The sequence below is a fragment of the Molossus molossus genome, unplaced genomic scaffold (assembly GCF_014108415.1).
Source record: "Molossus molossus isolate mMolMol1 unplaced genomic scaffold, mMolMol1.p scaffold_m16_p_21, whole genome shotgun sequence".
Taxonomy (NCBI): Eukaryota; Metazoa; Chordata; class Mammalia; order Chiroptera; family Molossidae; genus Molossus; species Molossus molossus.
Window position 1 is genome coordinate 3280376 of NW_023425357.1, and position 21091 is coordinate 3301466.

The window sequence follows — 21091 nt, forward strand, 5'->3', positions numbered from 1 at the left end:
CCAACCTGCTGGTCCAAGACCCGACGTGTGTCATCCCACCCAGCAGAAAATGAGTTTGTGTTACAGGTTTGTGTAAGAGTTACCCGAGAAAACCACATAAATGATTTAAAATAGCCATCCAGGGGCCAGGCGAATGTTGGAGTTCTGTTATTGATCGAGCTAATTATTAATAGAGGCTGCCTGCAGGACATTTTCACATAGTGCTCGCCTTTTTAAAACAGAAATTTCTTCGTACTCTCTGTTGCTTAAAACTTTTCCCATTGGCTTCAAGATAAAATCCAAAATATGTGCACGGTGCTCCAGACCCTGTGTGAGCAGGCTGAGCCTTCACCTGACTGCTCTCACGTCTGAAACAGGTCGAGATCTTTCTGGTCAATGATGCCCCCAGCCCACCACCTCTGGGCTGGTCCCTGCTCATGCCTTGGGCCAGTTCACCCTCAAGAAGGAACCTCTCAGCCAGGACCCAGGTTGCATGATGTCTTCCTGTTATTGAACCTCATTGTGTCATTACTTTTTTCTTCCAATATGTACAATCTCACAAGGCTAACTAGCCATCAGCGGTCTACATATCTGTAATGTCTGTGTTCAATAATCTGAGCACCATGAGTCCAGGGAAAGAATCATCTGTCAGCTTCAGCCATGACTCCCCAGAGCCTGGCCAATGACTGGACAGGGTAACTGCTCAGTAGATATTGCCTGACGGATTGCCCAATGAGAGAAGGGAAGAAATTCTCATTTACGTAGGCTCAGGAAAGGGAAGTGTCTTACCCAAGGTCACGGACATTTTAGAAAAGGCAGAGTCAGAATTGTAGCAGAAAAGGGGGGGGGCTCCTCTCCTGCCTGTTTCTCTACCCTCATGCTCTGGGTCAGGTGTCACTCTCTGGATTTGGGTTTGGTGTGAGGTGGAGGCAGACATTGGGGGTCCGCTGAGACTCAGGTCAGTCTGAAAGGTCTCAGAACCAGCTGTGTCCTCTGTCACATCCTTCAGGGAGGGGCTACTTCCCTTCCTGTGAGGCCACTGATGAGGAACCCACGACATGTCACACAAAGCCTGGACCCATGTCACATCCCATGCGTCCGTCTGTCTCCCAGGCTCTGTGAATTTTACTCGTCATCTGCACACTGAGGACCATGGAAGGAAGCACCATGACCGCGACCCTCACTGCCCTTCTCTGCCTCTGTGAGATCTGGGGAAATGCAGAGTGATGGGGCCCCCTGACTTCACAGATTCTGCTGTAGAGAAACCCCAGGACTCAGGACACTCCCTGGGGGCAGGACCTTGGGGGAGGAGAGGTGTGCTCAGCCCCAGGTCTGCCCCCAGTGTTGAGGGGCCCAGACCAGGCCTGGAGCTTCTACGTGTGGTTGGGGATGGTTCTCACAGGAACTCTCTTCCAGGGCTGTGTCGGGGTCCATGGGACCATTTACAGGCAGGTGAGTGCTCCCCAAGACCTCCTGCTTCAGCACAGTAACCACCCCGTCTTCCCAGGGCAGCGGGGGAGACACAGGGTTTGGAATCATGGTGACCCACCTGGGAGGGACCTTGGAGTGACAGCTGGGGAAACACAGAGGGAGAAGGGCTCCCCTGACATTTTGTGTCTGATTCCTTTCCAGAAGTTGTCCCCAAACCCTCCATCTGGGCTAAGCCAGGCCCCATGATCACCAGAGGAAGTCCTGTGACCCTCTGGTGTCAGGGGTCTCTGCAGGCTACTGCCTATACTCTGTATAGAGAGAGGGCTCCTGAGCCCTGGGTTACAAGGATCACACCCAATTTCAGCAGCAAGACCAGTTTCCACATTGAATCCTCCAGCTCACAGCATGCAGGGCTCTATGAGTGTGCGTATTACACCACTGAGCACAAACTCTCAGAGCGCAGTGACCCCCTGCTCCTGGTGGTGACAGGTAAGGGGAACTTGGGTGCCCTCCCCACTGTGGCTCCCCTCACACTCAGGGAATGGAGGGTGGGCTCAGGGGGACCTCACCCCACAGTCCACACTGGGAACATGTGGGTAATGGTCCCTGTAACACGGATCCCCCTTCTCCCTTAGGAGTGGACAGAGCACCCTCCCTCTCAGCCCAGCCAAGCCCTGTGGTGGCCTCAGGAGGGAGCATGTCCCTCGTGTGTCGCTCACAGGACACATCGGGCACTTTCCATCTGCTGAAGGAGGGAGGAGCTGACCCGCCCCGACACATGGAACCGCAATCAAGGTCCAATGCTGAGAGCACCTATGCCCAGGCCACCTTCCCTGTGGGCCCCGTGAACTCCTCCCACGGGGGGACCTACAGATGCTATGGTTCATCCAGATCCCACCCCAATCAGTGGTCACACCCCAGTGATCCTCTGCATCTCGCGTTCACAGGTGAGGGGACAGACCCCTGTGCAAATCCATCTGTTCCCTGGGCCCAAAATGACTGACCTAGGCTTGTGTCGAGTGGAGTCCTGGGGTCAGGGGGTCAGTGACACTGGCCTCTGGGGGACAGAACCTCAGGTGTAAGGTTAGGGAGGGACAGGAGAGGACTCTCCCTGCACCCCAGTGGGCAATGGGGTGTGTGCCCCCTGATGCCACATCCCCTTCTCCCAGGTGTGCACAGGGGGCCCTCCCTCTCGGCCCAGCCGGGCTCCCTGGTGCTGCCTGGAGACAGCCTGACCCTGCAGTGTGGCTCGGAGGCTGGCTTTGACAGATTCGCTCTGACCAAGGACCAGGGGCTCACACTAATCTTTGTAATTGGGATAGGTCAATAACTTTTTTTTTTTTTACATCCTGGTTTTTCTAGCAAAATGGGGTAACAGACTGATGTAATTTTATACTTTTTTGGTTTATTATATAATATAATTTGGGGGATTTTCTGTTACTTCACGTTTTCAAGTGACCTTTGTTGTCTTTTGAGAGAAAAACCACGGGACTGGCATCCAAATACCCATATTTTGTATCTGGTAAATGTATCGACCATTGTAGGTATTCATTATTATATAAAAGGTGAGTTAATAACATAATGATGTCATGAAAATTTCCAGGTGATGATTAAAATGCAGACTCTCTAAAAGGAGGGACCTGGGTGGGTGGGGTGAAGACACCCAGCCGCAGACTTTCACCCCTTGTGCTCCTGACATGCAGGAGCCCCTGACTCAAACCCCTCCCCCTTTGCAGTTGCTGAACACTTGAGATCTCTCAGCTGTAGGGCAATAGCTTTATGGGGTCTCGACTCTCAAACTGAACACAGAACACACAGCTCTTAACTATTTCTGAATTGAGATCATTTTTTCACTCTTTCTGTGCTCTTGGGCACAGTTAACTCTTATCGAGGTGACTCAGATCAGCTTGTAAATTTGGACATGACAGGGTCGCTGACGTAAAAGGGGTGCTGGGAGCCCGGGGTTGACTTCAGAATCCTGGAGATTTGGGTCTGCCTTGACCTCTGTGATCTCTTACCCCCAATTCTTATCTTTCCATCCCCAAGACTACACATTGGAGAATCTCATCCGGATGGGCATGGCTGGATTGGTCCTGGTGGTCCTGGGGGTGCTGCTATTTCAGGCTCGGAACAGCCCAGGAAGGATCCACGATGCAGCCAGGACTTAAAATAAGGGAGAACAATGCACTGTTCAGAGTGGGGTGCCGTGGAGCACATCTGATGTCCCAGGACGTGATGAATGAGCATCTGGACCCCAGTTGGGAAACTCTCTGCTGGGAATGTCCAGGGGAGGAGAGGTGCAGAGGAGGTTTGGGTGCACGGGGGCAGGTGCCCTGTTCCTGTGGAGGACGCCTCCCCCATCAGACTGTGGTGCTCCCCCTCCCTGTCATCCCTGACTCTCCTCCACTGCCCTCTGTTCTCCCCTGTGACGTGAGGGTCCGTCCCACACGGCTGGTTTGGATTCACATCTATGCACCCTTCATGCTGGATCACAGTCATACACACACAGTGTGGTGTCATCATAACACTGGGAATGTTATGACCCATGAAGAACAGAGTACCGGTCCGTGCGACATTGTGGGTGAACGTCACAACTATACAGCTCAGTGACAGAAGCAGGACACAGAAGATCACGTTGTGGGTGATTCCATGGACATTGTATACAATGTCCAGCAGCAGGAAACTCGAGAAAACAGAAACCAGCCCTGGCCTGTTTGGTTCAGCGGTTAGAGCGTCGGCCTGCGGTCCTGAGGGACCCAGGTTCGGTTCCCGCTAAGGGCATGTACCTCGGTTGCAGTTCGTCCCCGGCCCTGGTCGGTTGTGCGGGTGGCAGCCACTCGTTGTGTTCCTTTCACGTCGATGTTTCTCTCTTTCTCTCTGTTCCTCTCTCTCCCTCCCACTCTACCTGAACAAAAAATGGAAAAGTGTCCTCGGGTGAGGATAAAAAACAAAACAAAACAGGAACCAGATTGCTTTGTGTGCAGTGAGCTACAAGAGAGACTGGAGATTGACTGCTTTGTGCTTTTTAAAATATTTTTGAGGAGGTTTATTAAAACTTCTTGAACCTAGATAAATGTTGTGATTGAGACAGTGTGTCTTTACTACATTCCAGGGAGTTTTATTCTTTAAAAGGGTCAGTTTTGTGTTATGTGGATTTTGCATCAATAAACTGAAATGCTGGCAAAACAGACATGGTTTCCCATAGATCCCTGTACCTTAGAGGTTGCACCACGTCCGCGTGGAGTTTTATGGGAGGCAGGACTCCCAGTAGGTCAGAGATGCGCTAAGTGCCTTAGTGCTTAGGGACCAACCCACTGATGGAATCTCCACCTTCACCCTTGACTTTGGCTGAGCATAGGATCCAGGATGAGCACCCTCATTCCTGCATCCTTTAGTCTGAGCTCAGCTGCCGTTCCACCAAGGATGCGCCATCGCTTCTGTCTTACCTTGTAGGCTGGGGAGGTATGTGTGAGGCTTCCAAGTAGCCCTTCCTACCATAACCTCTTATCCCCATGTCTTCACCGGGTCAGAGCAGTGGCATCAGAGTGAGACTCTTTGTGTCTCATATCAACCCTCCGAGGCCAGGTTTCTCAATTTCCTACAATGATGAAAGAGAGAGAAAGACGTTATGGGCTCAAAATAGATGGCTAAAAAACGAGTCCCCGGGTCTTACATGAACACCTGTACATTGTCTCCAACTCATTCTCGCACCCAAAGCAAGGAGACGGACTAAGCAGTGTCAGAGAGTTATAGTCTGGGGTCCAAGAGGCAGTGAGGGGCTGAAAGGACTCAGAAGTGTTGATGGACAATGATGGACAGAAGCTGCTGTAGCTCACAGAAACAAGGAAGTAGGAGAGAGGAAGTGTGATGAGAAATAAACCGCAATCCCAGGCCAGGAGGTTGCTGGTGGTTCCATCTGTGAGGCAGTTGACAGTGTTGTAAACATGTCCCCGAGCCTCCTGCATCTCTTGGGCGCATCAGCCTCATGATGGCCCCGTTGCCTTCTCCAGGCAACCAAGCAGAGAGGGGAAGGGGCCTCAACTCTTCGCTCTCTTCCCACACACGCACGGCAAACACATCTCACAGTTTGGTTTCTCGGTTCTTCCTGTGACCCAGTTCATCTCCACAGTCATGAGTCTTTTCTTAAATTAAAGCTCATGGATTGTCTCCAACTAGTTTTTTCTTTTACCAAATGATGGAGATGGATAAACAGCATTAGACACAGGGTTATACCCTGGGGGACACGAGGCAGTGAGGAAGCAGAAATGACTCAGAGGTTTGGAGGCAACGTGATAGAAGCTGCTTCTGGTGCGGCTCCAGCAGCCTCCTGTCTGGCCTCCTGCAGACCCTCACACCCAGCTGAGGTGTTTTATTCTCATGGCTCCAAACTAACCCGTCACTGACCATCGCCTACAAAAGCTTTCCACGGGTCTCCCCCTTCCTCCAGCAACACCCAAGTTTCTCCACCTGACGTTCCATGTTGCTGAAGATCAGGCTGAGCTAAACTCCCCGGTCCCATTGGAGCCAACTCTTCCTGCAAACCACACTCACCCCCGTGAAACTCTCCCTCCCCAGACACACACCACCTGAGTTAGGACCACATTGTGCCTTGTCAGGGGCACCTCCCTGAGCCAATCTGAACAGAGCAGACTCCTTCCAAACCTCCTAGACCAGGAGCGGGGAACCTTGGTTCGACCAAGAGCCATTCGGAAATTTACAACATCCTTCTTGGGCCACACAAAATGATCAACTTAAGAATTAGCCTGCTATGTTTGGTCGAACATTGAATTAACTCACCCCTCCTGTGATGGCTGGAACTGTGCCTCTTTGGTGACGCTGGTGTTGACGATGTTGCTACTGCAACTGCTTTTCCAGGTTTGCGTCCGTCCGTCTGCAGCCCAGCGGACTCTCTGCAACGGTCAGTTTTGAAAAGAACGGCTCAGAGCAGTAAGTTGTTCTGAACACAGATGCACATTTCAGTGCGTGTCCCCTCCCTGTGGGAAGTTCATCGCTGCTTATGCACCATTTACAGAACTCGAGCAGCGGGAGGAGTTTGGACCAGCTTGCAGCTCATGGTCGTTTTGCAGCTGAATGATTTCCTGTTGTTGGTCATCGGGCACGTCAGCTGGTTCCACACTGAACGGTGTAGCCAAGCTGCTCAGTTCCACTGTTTACTTTCACATCCTTGAATCTTTCATGAAATGCCTCCATTCGTTTTGCACGTTCACTGTCATATCCAAGTGTTGTAGGAGGCTTTCGTCCTTCCAGAGTGAGAAATGCTCCATGTTACTCCTTCCGAGTGGCACTTTCCACAACTTTAATTTAGCTTCAGATGATTTCACGTTTGAAATTGGGAGCGGAGTAGCTGGCTGGGGCCCCGCAGCCTGACGTTCAGCTCTGAGAGGGACTTGGTGATGTCCACCATGAACGTAAATCACACAGCCACTTGCTGTCATTGAGTTCCCTGACAGGATTTCCCTTCATCTCCACGAACCGCTTGACTTCATCCCGCAGTTCATAAAACTTCATGAGCATGTTTCCGGGATTCGGCCACCACACTTCACAGGGATAAACAAGTCCCTGTACTGAGTCAAGATCAAACAGTAACTCCTTTTATTGGTGGCTTTTAAAAGGCCTGCTTTTGACAAAATGTATGCAGGACACTACTGTTGACATCACATTGTTGAGCCGCAATGACGGTGCACAGAGACTTTCTAGGTGTGTGATGCAGTGGCATCTAATCAAATCACTTGGATTATGACTGAGATGATTCAGTTCTTTCTTGACAAATGCAATTAACCCTTTCTGTCAGCCAGCCAGGGCTGGAGCTCCGCCTGTATAAAGGCCGCTGCTTAACTTTTCAAATGTTAGCTCAAGGTTTTTCATTGATAAAATAAATCTCCCAACAAGTCCTCACCTCTTACAATGCCAGACATGGTCCCAGGGACAGCAGTTCCTCTCGTGTGTCAAACTCTGCAGTTATCCCACGAACAAAAATGGCCAGTTGGGCAGTATTTGTTATGTCATTGTCTCATCACCAGCCAGAGAGAACAATTGGAAATCTCCTGCAGAGTTCTTCAGTGCTTTTTCAATATCTTCTGCTATGTCAGGAATCCCATCTGAGATAAGTTCTTCGAGACAAACCAACAGTCTGAGACAATTTTGCTTTGTCTGGTGCTAACAACTCGGCAGCAGCCACCAAGCACTCTCTCACAAACTCCCTCTGCAGGGGACTTCCGCTTCTTTGCAATCAGCTCGCTCACTACATAACTGGTCTGAGTAACGTTGTCTCTGTCACAATGAGGCCCAGTGAAAGTGGCTGGTTGTGATTGCAAACCCCACTGAGGACCATCGATTTTATCCAGATGCAGTTGGCCTCCCCATTCATTGAGTTTAGCATGTCTTGAGCTGTCATGATGCTTTAGGTTGACTTTTTTATTACTGCTAACTCGTCATCACAAACTAGGCACCCAGGCTTGTCTTTGAGATCCACAACAAACAATCACTTTTCCATTTCTCTTGGAAAGATTGACACTCTACGTTAACTTTCCTTTTCTTTGTCGTCGCTGTGTGTAGGATGTCACACCCCTGAAGAGTTAATAACTACCCAGTGTGTGTGTCAGCTGTGACATGATCATTTTGCTTTGATCGCTGTTCTGATCCTGCATCTTGGATTTGGAACACATCCAACGTTTGTATCACGGACTCTTGAGGGCTCTATGTGTACTGTGATTTCCTTCATCTTCATCTGAGAATCAGTTTTTGCTGGGATTGTTGATGGTGGACGTGTGAATATACGTTGGATTGGAGTAATTTTCCGTGTCAACAAAGAAGTCGACAACATCGTTGTCCATCATCGGAGGCGAGGTCATCCAGGTCGTGAGGAATCATCTCCTGGCGTCTGGTCTCATCAACACCGCATCGCCGTGGTTTTGCCACAGCGTGTTGACACTTTCACAGCGTGGACACTCCCAGTCCGCCTGGTGCTGGTGGTCCTCTGAGCCACTGCAGTGCAGACAGACGGGCCGTGGGCAGCCAATGAGAAGCATCGTGTCTGTCCCATCATGTACTCGGACGTGTCCTGTCTATCCCAAAATGGATGTTCCTGGCTTGTCCTGAAAAATTTATATTGTGATTCACTTAACATAAATGTATGTTGCTATGGAAAAAGCTCCTAGATTTATTGACTTTGAGTCCCTGGTGCCCTTGGCAGGGCCAGACCAAATGGTTTCATGGGATCTATGCGGCCTCAGGCCGGACGTTCCCCAGCCCTGTCCTAGACCATGACAATGACCAAGAAGTCTTTCCACGTCACCTCACTCAATTGTACCCGTGTTCACTTCATAGGTTTTGTGTAAGGGTTGCACCAGAAGTCCACCTGCCCACCTAGAATACGATCACCTCATCACCTGGTGGCCGGTGATGTTGGAGATTCATCACTGATTGTTATCCACAAAGTCCTCCTACGGTCTATTCCCGACGGAGTGGTGTCTTCTCCAACCAGCATCCTGTTCGCATGTTCTTTCAGCGAAAAGTCTTCCATGACCTGAAAGATGAAACCCAAGAGTGTCTGCCGGGGACAAAGTTCCTGTGTGACCAGGGCACAGAGCACCCCAATGACTCACAGTTTTTAGACGTCATGCTGTTTTTGGTCCATGGTGCCCTCACCACCCTTGTGCTGACCCCTGTCATGTCCTGGTCTCTCCTGCACCAGCAGGTCCCCACACTCCATGGTTGCCGGACGTCCACCCATGATTGCTTCTCTCTGTGCTCAGTTTTTCTCCTTCTCTACAACTTACCAGAACTGCAGCCACATTACTCATTGTGAAACATTTGCATTGTCTGATGTCACTAATCTGAGCTCCACGTGTCCAGGAGAGGAATCAGTCATCTTTACCCCAATGAATCTCGTGACTAGACAGGGAAACTTCTCAGTAAACATCAGCTGGTTGTCGGGATGGCGAAAGCAAGGAAGAAATTTGCATTTATGGAGTCTCAGGAAAGAGAAGTGTTTGCCCAAGGGGATGTGGACTGTATAAGAGGCTGAAGCAAAATAAGAGCCAAATGGTTTGGGAGCAGAAGAGTCTAAGTGTTCCCTGTACTGGACTGTTCCTCCAATAAATGTGTATTTTCTCTTCCTATCTTGGTTGACCTTCTGTGACGACCTTCATTTTTTTCTGACCCCTGTGACATGAGAGCTGATGCTCTACCGGTGAGCCAAACCTGACACGGAAAATTTTTTAAAATGGCATTGGATGAAGACAGAAGGATTGTGAGGTTCAGAGAAGGTGGTAGGCACAGTTTTGGATTCATCTTTTCTAGGCTCACATCTAATTTTTTCCATTTATTTACTTTTGGAATCCAGGCGAACTCCTGTGAACTGAAGAGATGAAAACTCAATAATGTCCATCTAGTAATGAAGTGATTAGAAATAAAGAACATTGAGTTACATGAAAGTGGAGGGGACAATGGCATTCTAGATGTGTGGACCCAAACCAGCCACATGAAATGGTCCCTCATGTCACAGGGATCAGAAAAGAATGGGAGTCGTCACTGAAGGTCAACCAAGATAGGGATGTTTCTATCTCTTTCTTTCTCTAAAAAATCAATAAAAACATATTTAAATGAAAGAGAACCAGAGGCGTGGATACACAGAACAGAATGGTGAATCTTAGAGGGATGGCGGGGGTGGGGAGAGATTAAGCCAAGAACATATATGCATATATACATCGTTCATGGACACAGACAATAGGGTGGTGATGGTCCGGGCCAAGGCAGAAATATGACGAAGGGGGGCAATAAGGACATCTATAATACTCTAAACATTCAAGATTTAAAATATCATGAATGAACATATTGGAAAAGAAAAACTAACAAAATCAATGGCCTGAGCTACTCTGTCAAGATTTTACAAAAAAAAAAAAAAATTGCTTTGAATCCTCGACATCCATAGATAACTGGATAAGAAAGTGTGACGTGCGTGCACAACACAATAGTAATCAGCTGTAAAACATAATGAAGTTGTGCCTCTTGCAACAACATGGATGAACCTGGAGGGTATTATCCTGAGTGTAATAATTCAGACAGAGAAAGATTTTCACTTATATGTGGGACTTTCAACATAATAGAAACAAACAAAACAAAAATTTACAGAAATAAAGAACAAATTGATGGATGTCAGAGGGGAGGGACTGGAGGGGTGGGTGTAAAGAGGGAGAAAGTCAATAACATATGATTTCTTTGCAGGGAGACAGATGGTTCCTTGACTCTGTGTGGGGATATAAAAGGGTGTGGCTCAAATCAGACCCTCAGCACCTGCTATTTCTAGGGTGACAAGAGCTGATCCTCTTCCTGGGTGACAAGCACCTTTTTTTCTGATGTATGAGCAACACCATCCTGATAGTGCAAAGAATATTCAGAGTTGTCATCCCGGAATCCACCAGTCAGTACAGCTCGCTGACGTTCAAGAGGTCGTGAGGACCAAACCAGGTCCAGCTTTAACTAAGAATGTGCATGCGTATCAAGGAGGTTTTTCTAAAGACCATGGGCCACCACCATCTCCCCTAATTCTCTACTATTTTATGTGTTAATCCTGAGAGGTGGTAGTTATTTCAGCACTGGGGTCTGGACAGCTCCATTCATTTAGCGGGCCCATAAATATGAGTATATGGCTTACAGGTGTTTTGTGTAGCCTATTTTCATAGATTTTTTAAAAAAATTGTATACCTTCATGACAAGTACTGTTTAATTTTATATAGACATTTTATTTTCTTGGTGTTTGAGCATCAAGAATATGTTCAACAGAATAAACATGAGCTATTTAAAATGAAATGAAGTGGCCCGGCCAGTGTGTCTCAGTGGTTGAGCATCGACCCATGCACCAAGAGATTGCCAATTTGATTCCTGGTCAGGGTACATGCCCAGTTTGTGGGCCTAATCCCCAGTGGGGGGCATACAGGAGGCGGCCAGTCTATGTTCTCTCTCACTGATGTTTTTATTCCTCTCTCCCTCTCCCTTTCTTTCTCTCTACAATCAATAAAAAAATGTTTTAAAAGGAATAAAGTGACCCTACCATTCATATTAAGTTCAAAGACAGAGACTCTTGCAAGCAGGATAGTAATTGAGCTGAAGACAATAGAAGATACATCCACTTTGTTGAGGAGTTTGTATTTCTCCCACGAACTTGTTGTTTTAGTCACAGAAAAGCAAGCATGAGTGGCAGGGGATGATTCTCTGCACAATTCTGCCTAAACCCATAAAGAAGATTGGATGTCAATGTTTGCAAGTGGCATGTTAAAGTATTTGCTTACTTTCCTAACGTTGCTACTGTCATCTCACAGATTTGCAGCTATTTCTTCAGGTTGTCAGTCCCAGTCCCTTGGGTCATTCTGGCTTCACAAACACCTTCTCACACTCTGACCTCTTGTGTGGTTTTCTATTCACTCACTTCTGGGTGTCTATGAGAAACAGTTCTTCTATTTCCTGGTTTGAAATTTACCAAATTCCCCACTACATTCATGCTGTGGTCTCCATTAACAGAAAAAGTTGCTTTCACAAGGCTAGAAAAATACTTCTTTATGTATTTTGCTAAGGAAAAATGGATTTTCTCTTCATTTTTTCACTTGTAGCCCATCTGACTCTAATATTATGTATGAGATGGGGCAAACTTGAAAGTTGACCTTGTTCCATAGGCTCACCAAATGGCAGAGCATCATTACAGGGAGAGACCAGGATCTGCCCCCTGCACTGCAGGGATCTGTCGTGGTTAGGTGAGTCCACACGAGTGGTCAGATCTGGATTCTTCCTTCTGCTCCCTTGGATGAGGTATCTCTACTTTTCAATTTCCAGAGCTCTAACATCTCCATGTAAATTCGAATGGCTTGTTTCCTTCCCCCTTGTCTCAGGGATGGTGATTTCTCACCACATTTGCATGGGTGGAGTTGGTATCACTGAGCTACAATTGAGGGAAGTCAGCCCAAGAGAGGAACTGAGCAGCTCAAGGGTCCCTCAGACATTCGAGATGTAGTAGTGCCACTGCTGACATTAAAGGCGTGTCTGTAAACATGATAAACTTTAACTACGCGATCATCCATTACTTTTATACTAAGGCGTGTATCTTCAAAAATGCACCATAAAAATAAAGATATATAGACGATCTAAAAATAAGTGTGTCTCTCTGTGTGTGTTTAATGTCTTCAAACAGGATCTCATGAATATCAATTTTGTGTGAATCCTGAAAGGTCTTCATGGTTTAAAGAGGAGAGTGACACCCAGCTTCAAAGGGGCTCTGAGACATGACTCAAATGATTTGCCCCAAGGAGAGAGAGGTCCACTGCTCAGAAACAGAAAGTCAGGTGGAGACAGTGTGAGGACAACCTGGGATCCTGGGCCAGAGGAAGGGCCAAGCTGCCCTGTGGGAGCAGAAGCACATTGCACAGCCCCAGGCTCGTCCCTCCCCCACCCCTTGGCTCCCTGTCTCTGAGGCAACCTTGCTGTCCCCATCAGCAAGGCAGGAAGGGAAGGTCACCTTCCCACCCACCAAGGCAGCTGTCACATTTCCAACCTTCCTGGGATCTGAGCTCCACCCCCCTCCCTTCCCCAGGTCACCACCACATTGTTCTTTCCAACTTACATGAAGACAGGATGGGGAGGGAGAGGGAGGTGGTTATTAATGGGGGGGAGGAAAAACATCTATAACAAAAATAAATAAAGTAATTAATTTTTAAAAAACACCTTTGTTTTCTGCTAAAAATATTTTCATGTTTCTCACAGTTTTTGGTAAATACAGATTCTTCTGTCTGAACTGAAGACTGCTCATGGTCGTCCAGATGTGACTCTCCTACCTCAGCTCTCAATTCTCATTTTCTCATCCAGACTAGTGCAGTTACCCCATGAACACACATGCACACACACACACACACAGACCCACTAACACATACTCACACACTCACACACACACACTCAGTCACAGTTAAACACACTCACACGACCTGCTACGGACCATGTCTGGGCTCTCCTAGATTTCTATACAACTAGCAAATTTCTTCCCCATCCCAGAGCTAAAGCACAAACTAGGAACAACACTGAGATTCCTTCCTCTTGTTTTTCTTTTTTGCTTGTGATTCTGACTGTTAAGGGCTAATTGAGGATCTTGAGGTATATCCTCATGCTGATCCTGAAACATGGTGGCAAACACGAGAACTGGAGTTCAACCACTGTTGACATTATATGTTATTTCCATATATTGAATTTCTCGAGCTCATATGATCTTGATAACTCAGTCTGACCATCACAGTTTATTTCTATGTATTCCTTTTGCCTTATGGACATAATCCCACCTCCTTGCATGGGGGGAGCACCCCCACAATGAACCACCACCTCACCCTCTCTTACTGTTGTTCAGAGGGTCCTCTCTGTCTCTAGAGTTCTCTAGCATGTCTTTCCTCTCAAGAATTACACGTCTTCAAACAGCCATTACTCAACCACAGTCTAGTCACGGTCCCTGGTTCTCATATTTTCTCTCATTTCTCATTTTCATGTACCATAACTGCAACCTCAGCCTTAGAATACCCACACTGTGCTGAGAAGAGTTCTCAAAAGACAGCATATGGGTCTCCTGGATCAAAGATACATTTCTGTTTGTGGCCCAAATCCTCAGCAGGTACTAGGTAAGGAGTCAATATTTGTGGATGGGCCATTCAGAGATGAAAGGTAAATTCCATCTGAGAGATGCTGAGACAATTTGTAGTAACTTTTATTTAGTGGTTTGACTCCAGACAGAAACCAGGGTCTTGATTTAGTGGTTTGTCTCTGAGCAAGTTTTCAGACTGATCAGAGTCCTGGGAGTCAGAAGAGCCCCTGTATTTGTGCTGAGTGTCTCCAGAGCTCCTAGACTCCTCCTGCACCCTCATCATGAAAAAAACCCAGATTCAGGGTTAGGGTGGGGCCATCCCCTGGCTGTGGGTCCACAGCTGACGGGACCCAGAAGCGAGGCGGAAGCTCTTGACTCACCACATCCTGTGCGTCTCTGTCCTCAGCCCCAGGGTCCTGTCCATCTGCAGAGCACTCAGAGCAGGTGCCATGACGTCCCTCCTCCCAGCTCTGCTCTGCCTCGGTCAGTTGTGGAGATTGGCAACAGGAGGGAGTGGGAGGCTACCCCCCTCTTCATGGCCACCTCAGAGCTCAGATGACTCTGCTGGCCACTGGGTCCTGGGGAAGAAATTTAGCTCCATGTCCAGGAGCGAATCTCTGACTGGGTCTCTCCTCCAGGGCTGAGTCTGGACCAGAGGATCCACACGCAGGCAGGTGAGTCCTCGTCTGGCTCCATGTCCATCTCTTACTTCTCCCCTGGGGTCAGGACAGAGCACAGAGTCTCTGGGATGAGGTGATAGAATGTGAGGGGCTTTGGCTGAGCTGGGATTGGGTGGGGAAGGTATTTGTGATGCATCCTCTGTTTTTCTTCCAGGGACCCTCCCCAAACCCACCATCTGGGCTGAGCCAGGCTCTGTGGTCCCCTCGGGGAGCTCCGTGACCCTCTGGTGTCGGGGGACCACAAAGGCCCAGGAGTACTGTCTGTATACAGATGACATGCGTACGTGCTTGGACAGACAGACACCGCTGGAGCCTGGGGATAGTGCCAAGTTCTTAAAGAGAAGTTATACAGAGAAATATTCCTGTGCCTACCTCAGCCCCACTGGCTGGTCAGAGCGCAGTGACCCCCTGGAGCTGGTGGTGACAGGTGAGGGGACACTCAGGGGTCCCAGCCTCAGGCTCTGCCCTCAGGAAGGGGCTGCTCTCAGGGCCTCTGCCCTCTCACAGCCCAGCCCTGGGGGACACTAGGGAGGTGTGAGCCCCTTTAACATGCTGTCTCCTTCCCTCCTAGGATCCTACAGCAAACCCAGCCTCTCAGCCCTGCCCAGCCCTGTCCTGACCTCAGGGGGGAACGTGACCCTCCAGTGTGGCTCAGGGCAGGGATTTGACAGGTTCATTCTGACTAAGGAAGGAGAACACAGGCTCTCCTGGTCCCTCAACTCAAAAAAAATCACCAGTGGGAAGTCTCAGGCCCTGTTCGTTCTGGGTCCTTTGACCCTGAACCACAGTGGAACATTCAGATGCTATGGCTATTATAATGGAACCCCCAACGAGTGGTCTGACCCAAGTGACCCCCTGGACCTCCAGTTCTCAGGTGAGGAGCCCCTGACCCCAACTTTTTAAGCACAGTCAGCTGAGGTTCCTGTCCCCAGGAGACATGGGAACTTGAATAAGAGTGAGGGGCTCTGAGGCTGGCAGGTGGCAAGCGGGTGGTCATGGCAGAGGGCGATGCTGGGGCCCACCTGGAGGGAGAGAAACAGGGATCCAGGGATGAGAAGGCAGCCCCCCCACCACTCATACAGATCCCCAAGAGGCTCTGAGGATGGTCCCACCCCAATGAGTCAGGCCCACATTGGTGTAGGTGAGGGTCTCTGTGGGGAGGTGGTGGGTGTTTTCATGGGGACAGGGGCTGAGTCATGAGGAGTTCAGACTCTTCTGGAGACTGTGACTTGGATACACCCTTCCCCTGTCTGAGCCTCAGGGTCCCCAAGTGTAAAAGGAGAGATTCATGGCCCAGAGCTTAGATTTTCTTTCAGTTCTGGTTCTGACCTCCTGGGGGAGGGGGCCTCACAGGGACATGCAGGACGTGTTGTGGGGACTGTCCCCTCTGTGGCAGTGATGGTGACATGCACAGGGAGGGGCAGGCAGGACCAGGGTCTGGGGCATCCAGGTCCTTTCCCTCAGCCGAGGCTCAGCTCAGAGGAGAGAGGGCTGGAGTCAGACCTGGTTCAGTTCCCAGCTCTGCTGCTCCTGTGGGGGTCAGGTGGTCCCTTCTCTTCCCTGAGTGTTGGATCATGTCTGTCCATCCCAGGTCCCCTCCTGCTCACAGGCTGCTGTCAGATCAGGTGACATAAGGGGCCTGACAGAGCTCAGGAAAGCTGAGCCCCAGCCCAGCCAAACATCCTTCTCTCTAGGATGGCTCCTGAGACTCCCTGCCTCTCTGAGAAGCTGTGTACTTTTGTCCTCAGGGGAGAACATGACTCTGCTGTGTCAGTCACAGAACCAGTGGGATACTTTCCTTCTGGTCAAGGGGAGAGCAACCAATCCCCTCCCCCTTCCAAGGCTTAGATTGAAGTACAGAGCCAAGCAGTTCAGGGCAGAGTTCTCCATGAGTCCTGTGACCTCCACCCACAGGGGTACCTACAGGTGCTACAGCTCACTCAGCACCTCCCCCTACCTGCTGTCACAGCCCAGTGAGCCCCTGGGGGCCCCTGACCCTGTTCGTTCAGGATCAGCCAGCCCATGGCCTTGTCTCTTCAGAGTCTGAGACAATAATACATGAGAGGGTCCAGGGGGGCTCCACAAAGGAGGACACTAAGGAGCCCTTGACTCCAACTCCTCTTCCAGGGATCCTGGGTTCTTCGCTGTGGAGTAAGTGGAATCTTCCAGGTTTGGGGGGAAAAGCTTATGGGGTCTGTGCTTCACACCAAACACAGAACACACAGCAGTATTTATTTCTGTTTTGAGACCATTCCTCTCCCATCCTAAACTCTTGGGCACAGTTCCATTCAATCAAAGTGACTCAGAGCTGGTCTGGACTCAGAGATCACAGGAGGTTGAGATCATCCAATGAGGAGACCAGGGACCTGGCAGAGAGCAGACAGGGCTCATTAGGGAACTGTGTGAATGTTGTGATCTGAGAGGCTTGGGCCTCTGAGAGCACGGATTCCAGAAGGAAGGCTCGTGTCTCCCCAAGTCCTCACTCACACCCTCATTCACAATTCTCAGCAGCAGCTGATGCCATCAGACCATCGCAAGACAAGTCAGACCCCAAGAATCCGGAATGGAAGAAATCCAAGTTATGGGGTGAGCTCAGAGGGTGAAGTCTTCCCAGAGACAGATCTGCATTCCCAGGAGCAGTGCACCAGGGTCCCCTTTCTCTGCACCCTCGCCAGCACTTAATTGAGAATTTGTTGATGGTCGTCATTCTGGCAGGTGTGAGGTGATACCTGAAAGACATCTGAATTTCCATTTCTCTGATGATTAGAGATGCTGAATATGTTTTTCTATGTCTCTTGGCCATTTGTATGTCCTCTTTGAAGGGGTGTCTATTAGGTTCTCTTCAGATTTTAATTCGGATTGTTTGTCTTTCTTTGTTGAGCTGTATGAGTACTGTATCTATCTATCTATCTATCTATCTATCTATCTATCTATCTATCTATCATCTATGTGTATCTATCTATCATCTATCTTCTATCTATCATCTATCTATCTATCATCTATCTATCTATCTATCATCTCTATCATCTATCTATCTATCTATCTTGAAAATTAACCCCTTGTCTCGTTTCATTGCAGATATGGTCTCCCAGAGAGTCACTTTTCTGTTCGTTTTGATGCTAATTTTATTTGCTGTGCAGAGGCTTTTTAAGTTGAAGTATATGCATAACAAATAGACACAGACAAAGGCTGGTCTGGGGGTGGGAGTAAGAAGGAGTGTGCCAATGGGGGAAAAAAGAAAGACATCTGTAATACTTTCAACAATAAAAAATAATAAGAAAATGAGAGCGAGAGAGAAAGAGAGAGAGAGAGACAGAGAGAGAGAGAGAGACAGAGACAGAGAGAGAGGTTCTCTGGGGCATAATTCAGGATTCTGGGGTAATCTGGATCTACACTGACCTCTATGATATTTTCACCCACTATTCCTAGTTTTCCATCCCCAAGACTACACAGTGGAGAATCTCGTACGGATGGGCGTGGCTGGATTGGTCCTGGTGGTCCTCGGGGTGCTGCTATTTCAGGCTCAAACCAGCCAGAGTAGGACCCATGATGCAGCCAGGAGGTGAGCACAGCGGGAACAATGGACTGTTCAGAGAGGGGGAGCCTTGGAGCCCATCTGATGATCTCAGGAGCTGGTGAAGAAAACATGGATCATGAAGAATTGGGAACACTGTGTGCTGAGGGAGTTCGGGGGAGTGAACACGGTTTGGGTGCAGGAACTGCCCGAACGCTCCCAGTACAGGACTCTTCCTCCATTAAATGTGTGTTTTCTTTATTTACTGAGGTGGCCTTTCTGAAACAACAGCCCTTCTTTCTCCACTCTCTGGCTTGAGGGACCACCCCACATCGTTTGTTAGTGTCCACATATCTAGGACCCCTTGTTCTCCTTCACTGTTATTTAATACAATTTTTAAATTTCTAATCACCGAATCATCAGAGGGACAACACTGAAATTTCATCAGTCCAGTCACAGGATGTTACTTTGATGCAATTACTGAGTAAAAGGGCAAAATGAGGCACAAACTTGGAATGATGACACCAAAGTAACGCCTACCACGAACCCCAGCCCTGAGCTCCGTCATCTGCAGCCCAATACCACCGATCTCATTTTCCTGACATGTCATTCCTGGGAATGAACACATTTGTGTTTCAAGGAACAGTCTGCAAGAGTGTTGCCTGTGAACAAGCATTTCTAGAAGGCTCTGATTGGTGGGATTTACCAATTTCTCTATAAATCTATATCTAGATATCATTCTACATTCATGTAGTGAGCTATTCAGCCACAAGAGAGAAAGAAATTCTGCCATTTGTGATAATGCTGAGGGACATTGAGGGCATTGTGCCACGTGAGATAAATCTGGCAGATAAACACAAAAACTTAATAATCTCTCACTTATGTGACAGTTTGATGAAACTGATAGATAATGCTAAGGTGGTATCTTATTGCAATATTTAAGTATCAAATCAACACATTGTCACCTAACACTACCATAATGTTATAAGTCAGTTACATTCCATTAAAGCCAAAAAAAATAATCTCCAGTCTTGATGTAAGAGAAACTTACCTAGAGAGCAGGACAAGTAACAGAGTCTGATGACAGCAATGTTGCTACCAATGTATCCATTTATCTACTATCTGTGTACATGGATCTGTGTGTCAGTCAGTCTGGCTATCTGTCTATTTGTTTGTCTTATCTATCTATCATGTATGTATGTATGTGTGTATGTATGCATGTATCATCTATGTATCTGCCCACCCATTTATCTATTTATTCATCTATCTATCTATCATCTATCTATCTATCTATCTATCTATCTATCTATCTATCTATCTATCATCTATCTATCTATCTCCATGTGTCCATCAATCTCTCTGGTCTTCAGACTCTCATAAAATTAATTGCTTCTCTCTTAAGCAACCCAGGTAGGTGTATTGTGTTGCAGCCAACTTACCAAATTAATAAATCTCTCTCTCTCTCTCTCTTTCACCAGTTTTGACTGATACAGAAGAAATGTCAATAAAACAACACAAAGCAGATTCTGTAGGTTTTGTTCTCTGCTGCAGGGTAGGAATAGAAGTGTCCACTTTGACCTTGCTTTTTGTTTGTCATCGAGTAACAAATATGCGACTGGTACAAGGCCTAATAGATATTAGGTGTGAGAGAGATTTCATATTCTTTCTAAAAATTGTTTTACATCATGAACAATTATTTATTTATTTTAATTAATTTTTTTATTAATTAATTTTTGTTACAGATGTTTCTCCTTTTTCCCCCACTGATTCCTCCCTCCCCCTCTCTCTCTGCCCTTTCCCCAGTTTGTCGTCCATGTCCACTGTTCATTCATACATACATATAAGTTCTGTGGCTTATCTCTTCCCCACCATCCCCCTATTTAGGGGATTGTCAGTATGTATCCCACTTCCGCGTCTCTGGGACTACCCCCTTCCTCAGACTGTTATGTTCATTATATTCCACAAATAAGTGAGAGTATATGATACTTGTCTTTCTCTGTTTGGCTTGTTTTGCTTAGAATAATACTTTCCAGGTCCCTCCATGTCGTCTCAAAGGATAAGAGATCTTTCTTTCTTACAGCTGCATAATACTCCATTGTGTATATGTTCCACAGCTTTTTTATCCATTCATCTACTGATGGACACTTGGGCTGTTTCCAGATCTTAGCTATTGTAAATAGTGCTGCTACAAACATGGGGGTACATATATTCTTCCTGATTGGTGTTTCAGGCTTCTTAGGATATTCCTAGAAGTGGGATCGCTGGGTCAAATGGAAGTTCAATTTTTAATTTTTTGAGGTAACACCATATTGTTTTCCATAGTGGCCACACCAGTCTGCATTCCCACCAGCAGTGCACTAGAGTCCCCTTTTCTCCACACCCTCGCTAACACTTGTTGTTTGATGATTTATTGATGGTGGCCATTCTGACAGGTGTGAGGTGATACCTCATTGTTGTTTTCATTTGCATCTCTCTGATGATTAGTGATGATGAGCATTTCTTCATATGTTTCTTAGCCATTTGTATGTCCTGTTTAGAGAGGTGTCTATTCAGTTCCTCTGCCCATTTTTAAATTGGGTTCTTTGTCTTCCTTTTGTTGAGTTGTATGAACACTCTCTATATATTGGAAATTAACCCCTTATCTGATATATCATTGGCAATTACGCTCTCCCATACAGTGGGTAGCCTTTCCATTTTGATGATTGTATCTTTCACTGTGCAGAAGCTTTTGAGTTTGATGTAGTCCCATGTGTTCATTTTCTCCTTTGTTTTTATTGCCTTAGGTGATGTGTCAGTAAAAATTCTGCTGCGTATGATGTCTGAAATTTTGTTGCCTACAGTCTCTTCTAGGATTTT

The 21091-nt window shown here is 47.6% G+C and overlaps 3 protein-coding genes across 3 annotated transcripts in view; all 3 read left to right on the plus strand.

The window, feature by feature from the left end:
- Nucleotides 1-21091, plus strand: part of LOC118639337 (leukocyte immunoglobulin-like receptor subfamily A member 2) — a 462866-nt gene that overhangs the window by 14688 nt on the left and 427087 nt on the right. Inside the window, exon 3 of the mRNA XM_036275708.1 lies at nt 1093-1180. Coding sequence (XP_036131601.1) covers nt 1132-1180 — 49 coding nt within the window. The 5' untranslated portion in view covers nt 1093-1131. The remainder of the gene's footprint in view (nt 1-1092; nt 1181-21091) is intronic.
- On the plus strand, nt 538-3932 carry LOC118639334 (leukocyte immunoglobulin-like receptor subfamily A member 5). The gene is made up of 4 exons (XM_036275705.1): nt 538-1431; nt 1612-1899; nt 2046-2357; nt 3457-3932. Exons 1-4 carry the CDS (start codon nt 1206-1208, stop codon nt 3576-3578), a joined length of 948 nt encoding a protein of 315 aa, XP_036131598.1. The 5' UTR covers nt 538-1205; the 3' UTR covers nt 3579-3932.
- LOC118638726 (leukocyte immunoglobulin-like receptor subfamily A member 6) lies at nt 9368-15624 on the plus strand. Its single transcript, XM_036274862.1, has 4 exons — nt 9368-9376; nt 14637-14715; nt 14876-15148; nt 15293-15624. The coding sequence occupies exons 1-4, from the start codon at nt 9368-9370 to the stop codon at nt 15622-15624; spliced, it is 693 nt and encodes a 230-aa protein (XP_036130755.1).

What these genes read in the sequence shown, in the direction of transcription:
- LOC118639334 (XM_036275705.1), top strand. Translation starts at nt 1,206, where the DNA reads ATGGGGCCCCCTGACTTCACAGATTCTGCTGTAGAGAAACCCCAGGAC. An exon ending in CCTGCTCCTGGTGGTGACAG is followed by an intron (nt 1,900 to 2,045) that starts GTAAGGGGAACT and finishes CTTCTCCCTTAG; the next exon opens with GAGTGGACAGAGCACCCTCC. An exon ending in TCTGCATCTCGCGTTCACAG is followed by an intron (nt 2,358 to 3,456) that starts GTGAGGGGACAG and finishes TCCATCCCCAAG; the next exon opens with ACTACACATTGGAGAATCTC.
- LOC118638726 (XM_036274862.1), top strand. An exon ending in GAGGATCCACACGCAGGCAG is followed by an intron (nt 14,716 to 14,875) that starts GTGAGTCCTCGT and finishes TTTTTCTTCCAG; the next exon opens with GGACCCTCCCCAAACCCACC. An exon ending in CCTGGAGCTGGTGGTGACAG is followed by an intron (nt 15,149 to 15,292) that starts GTGAGGGGACAC and finishes CTTCCCTCCTAG; the next exon opens with GATCCTACAGCAAACCCAGC.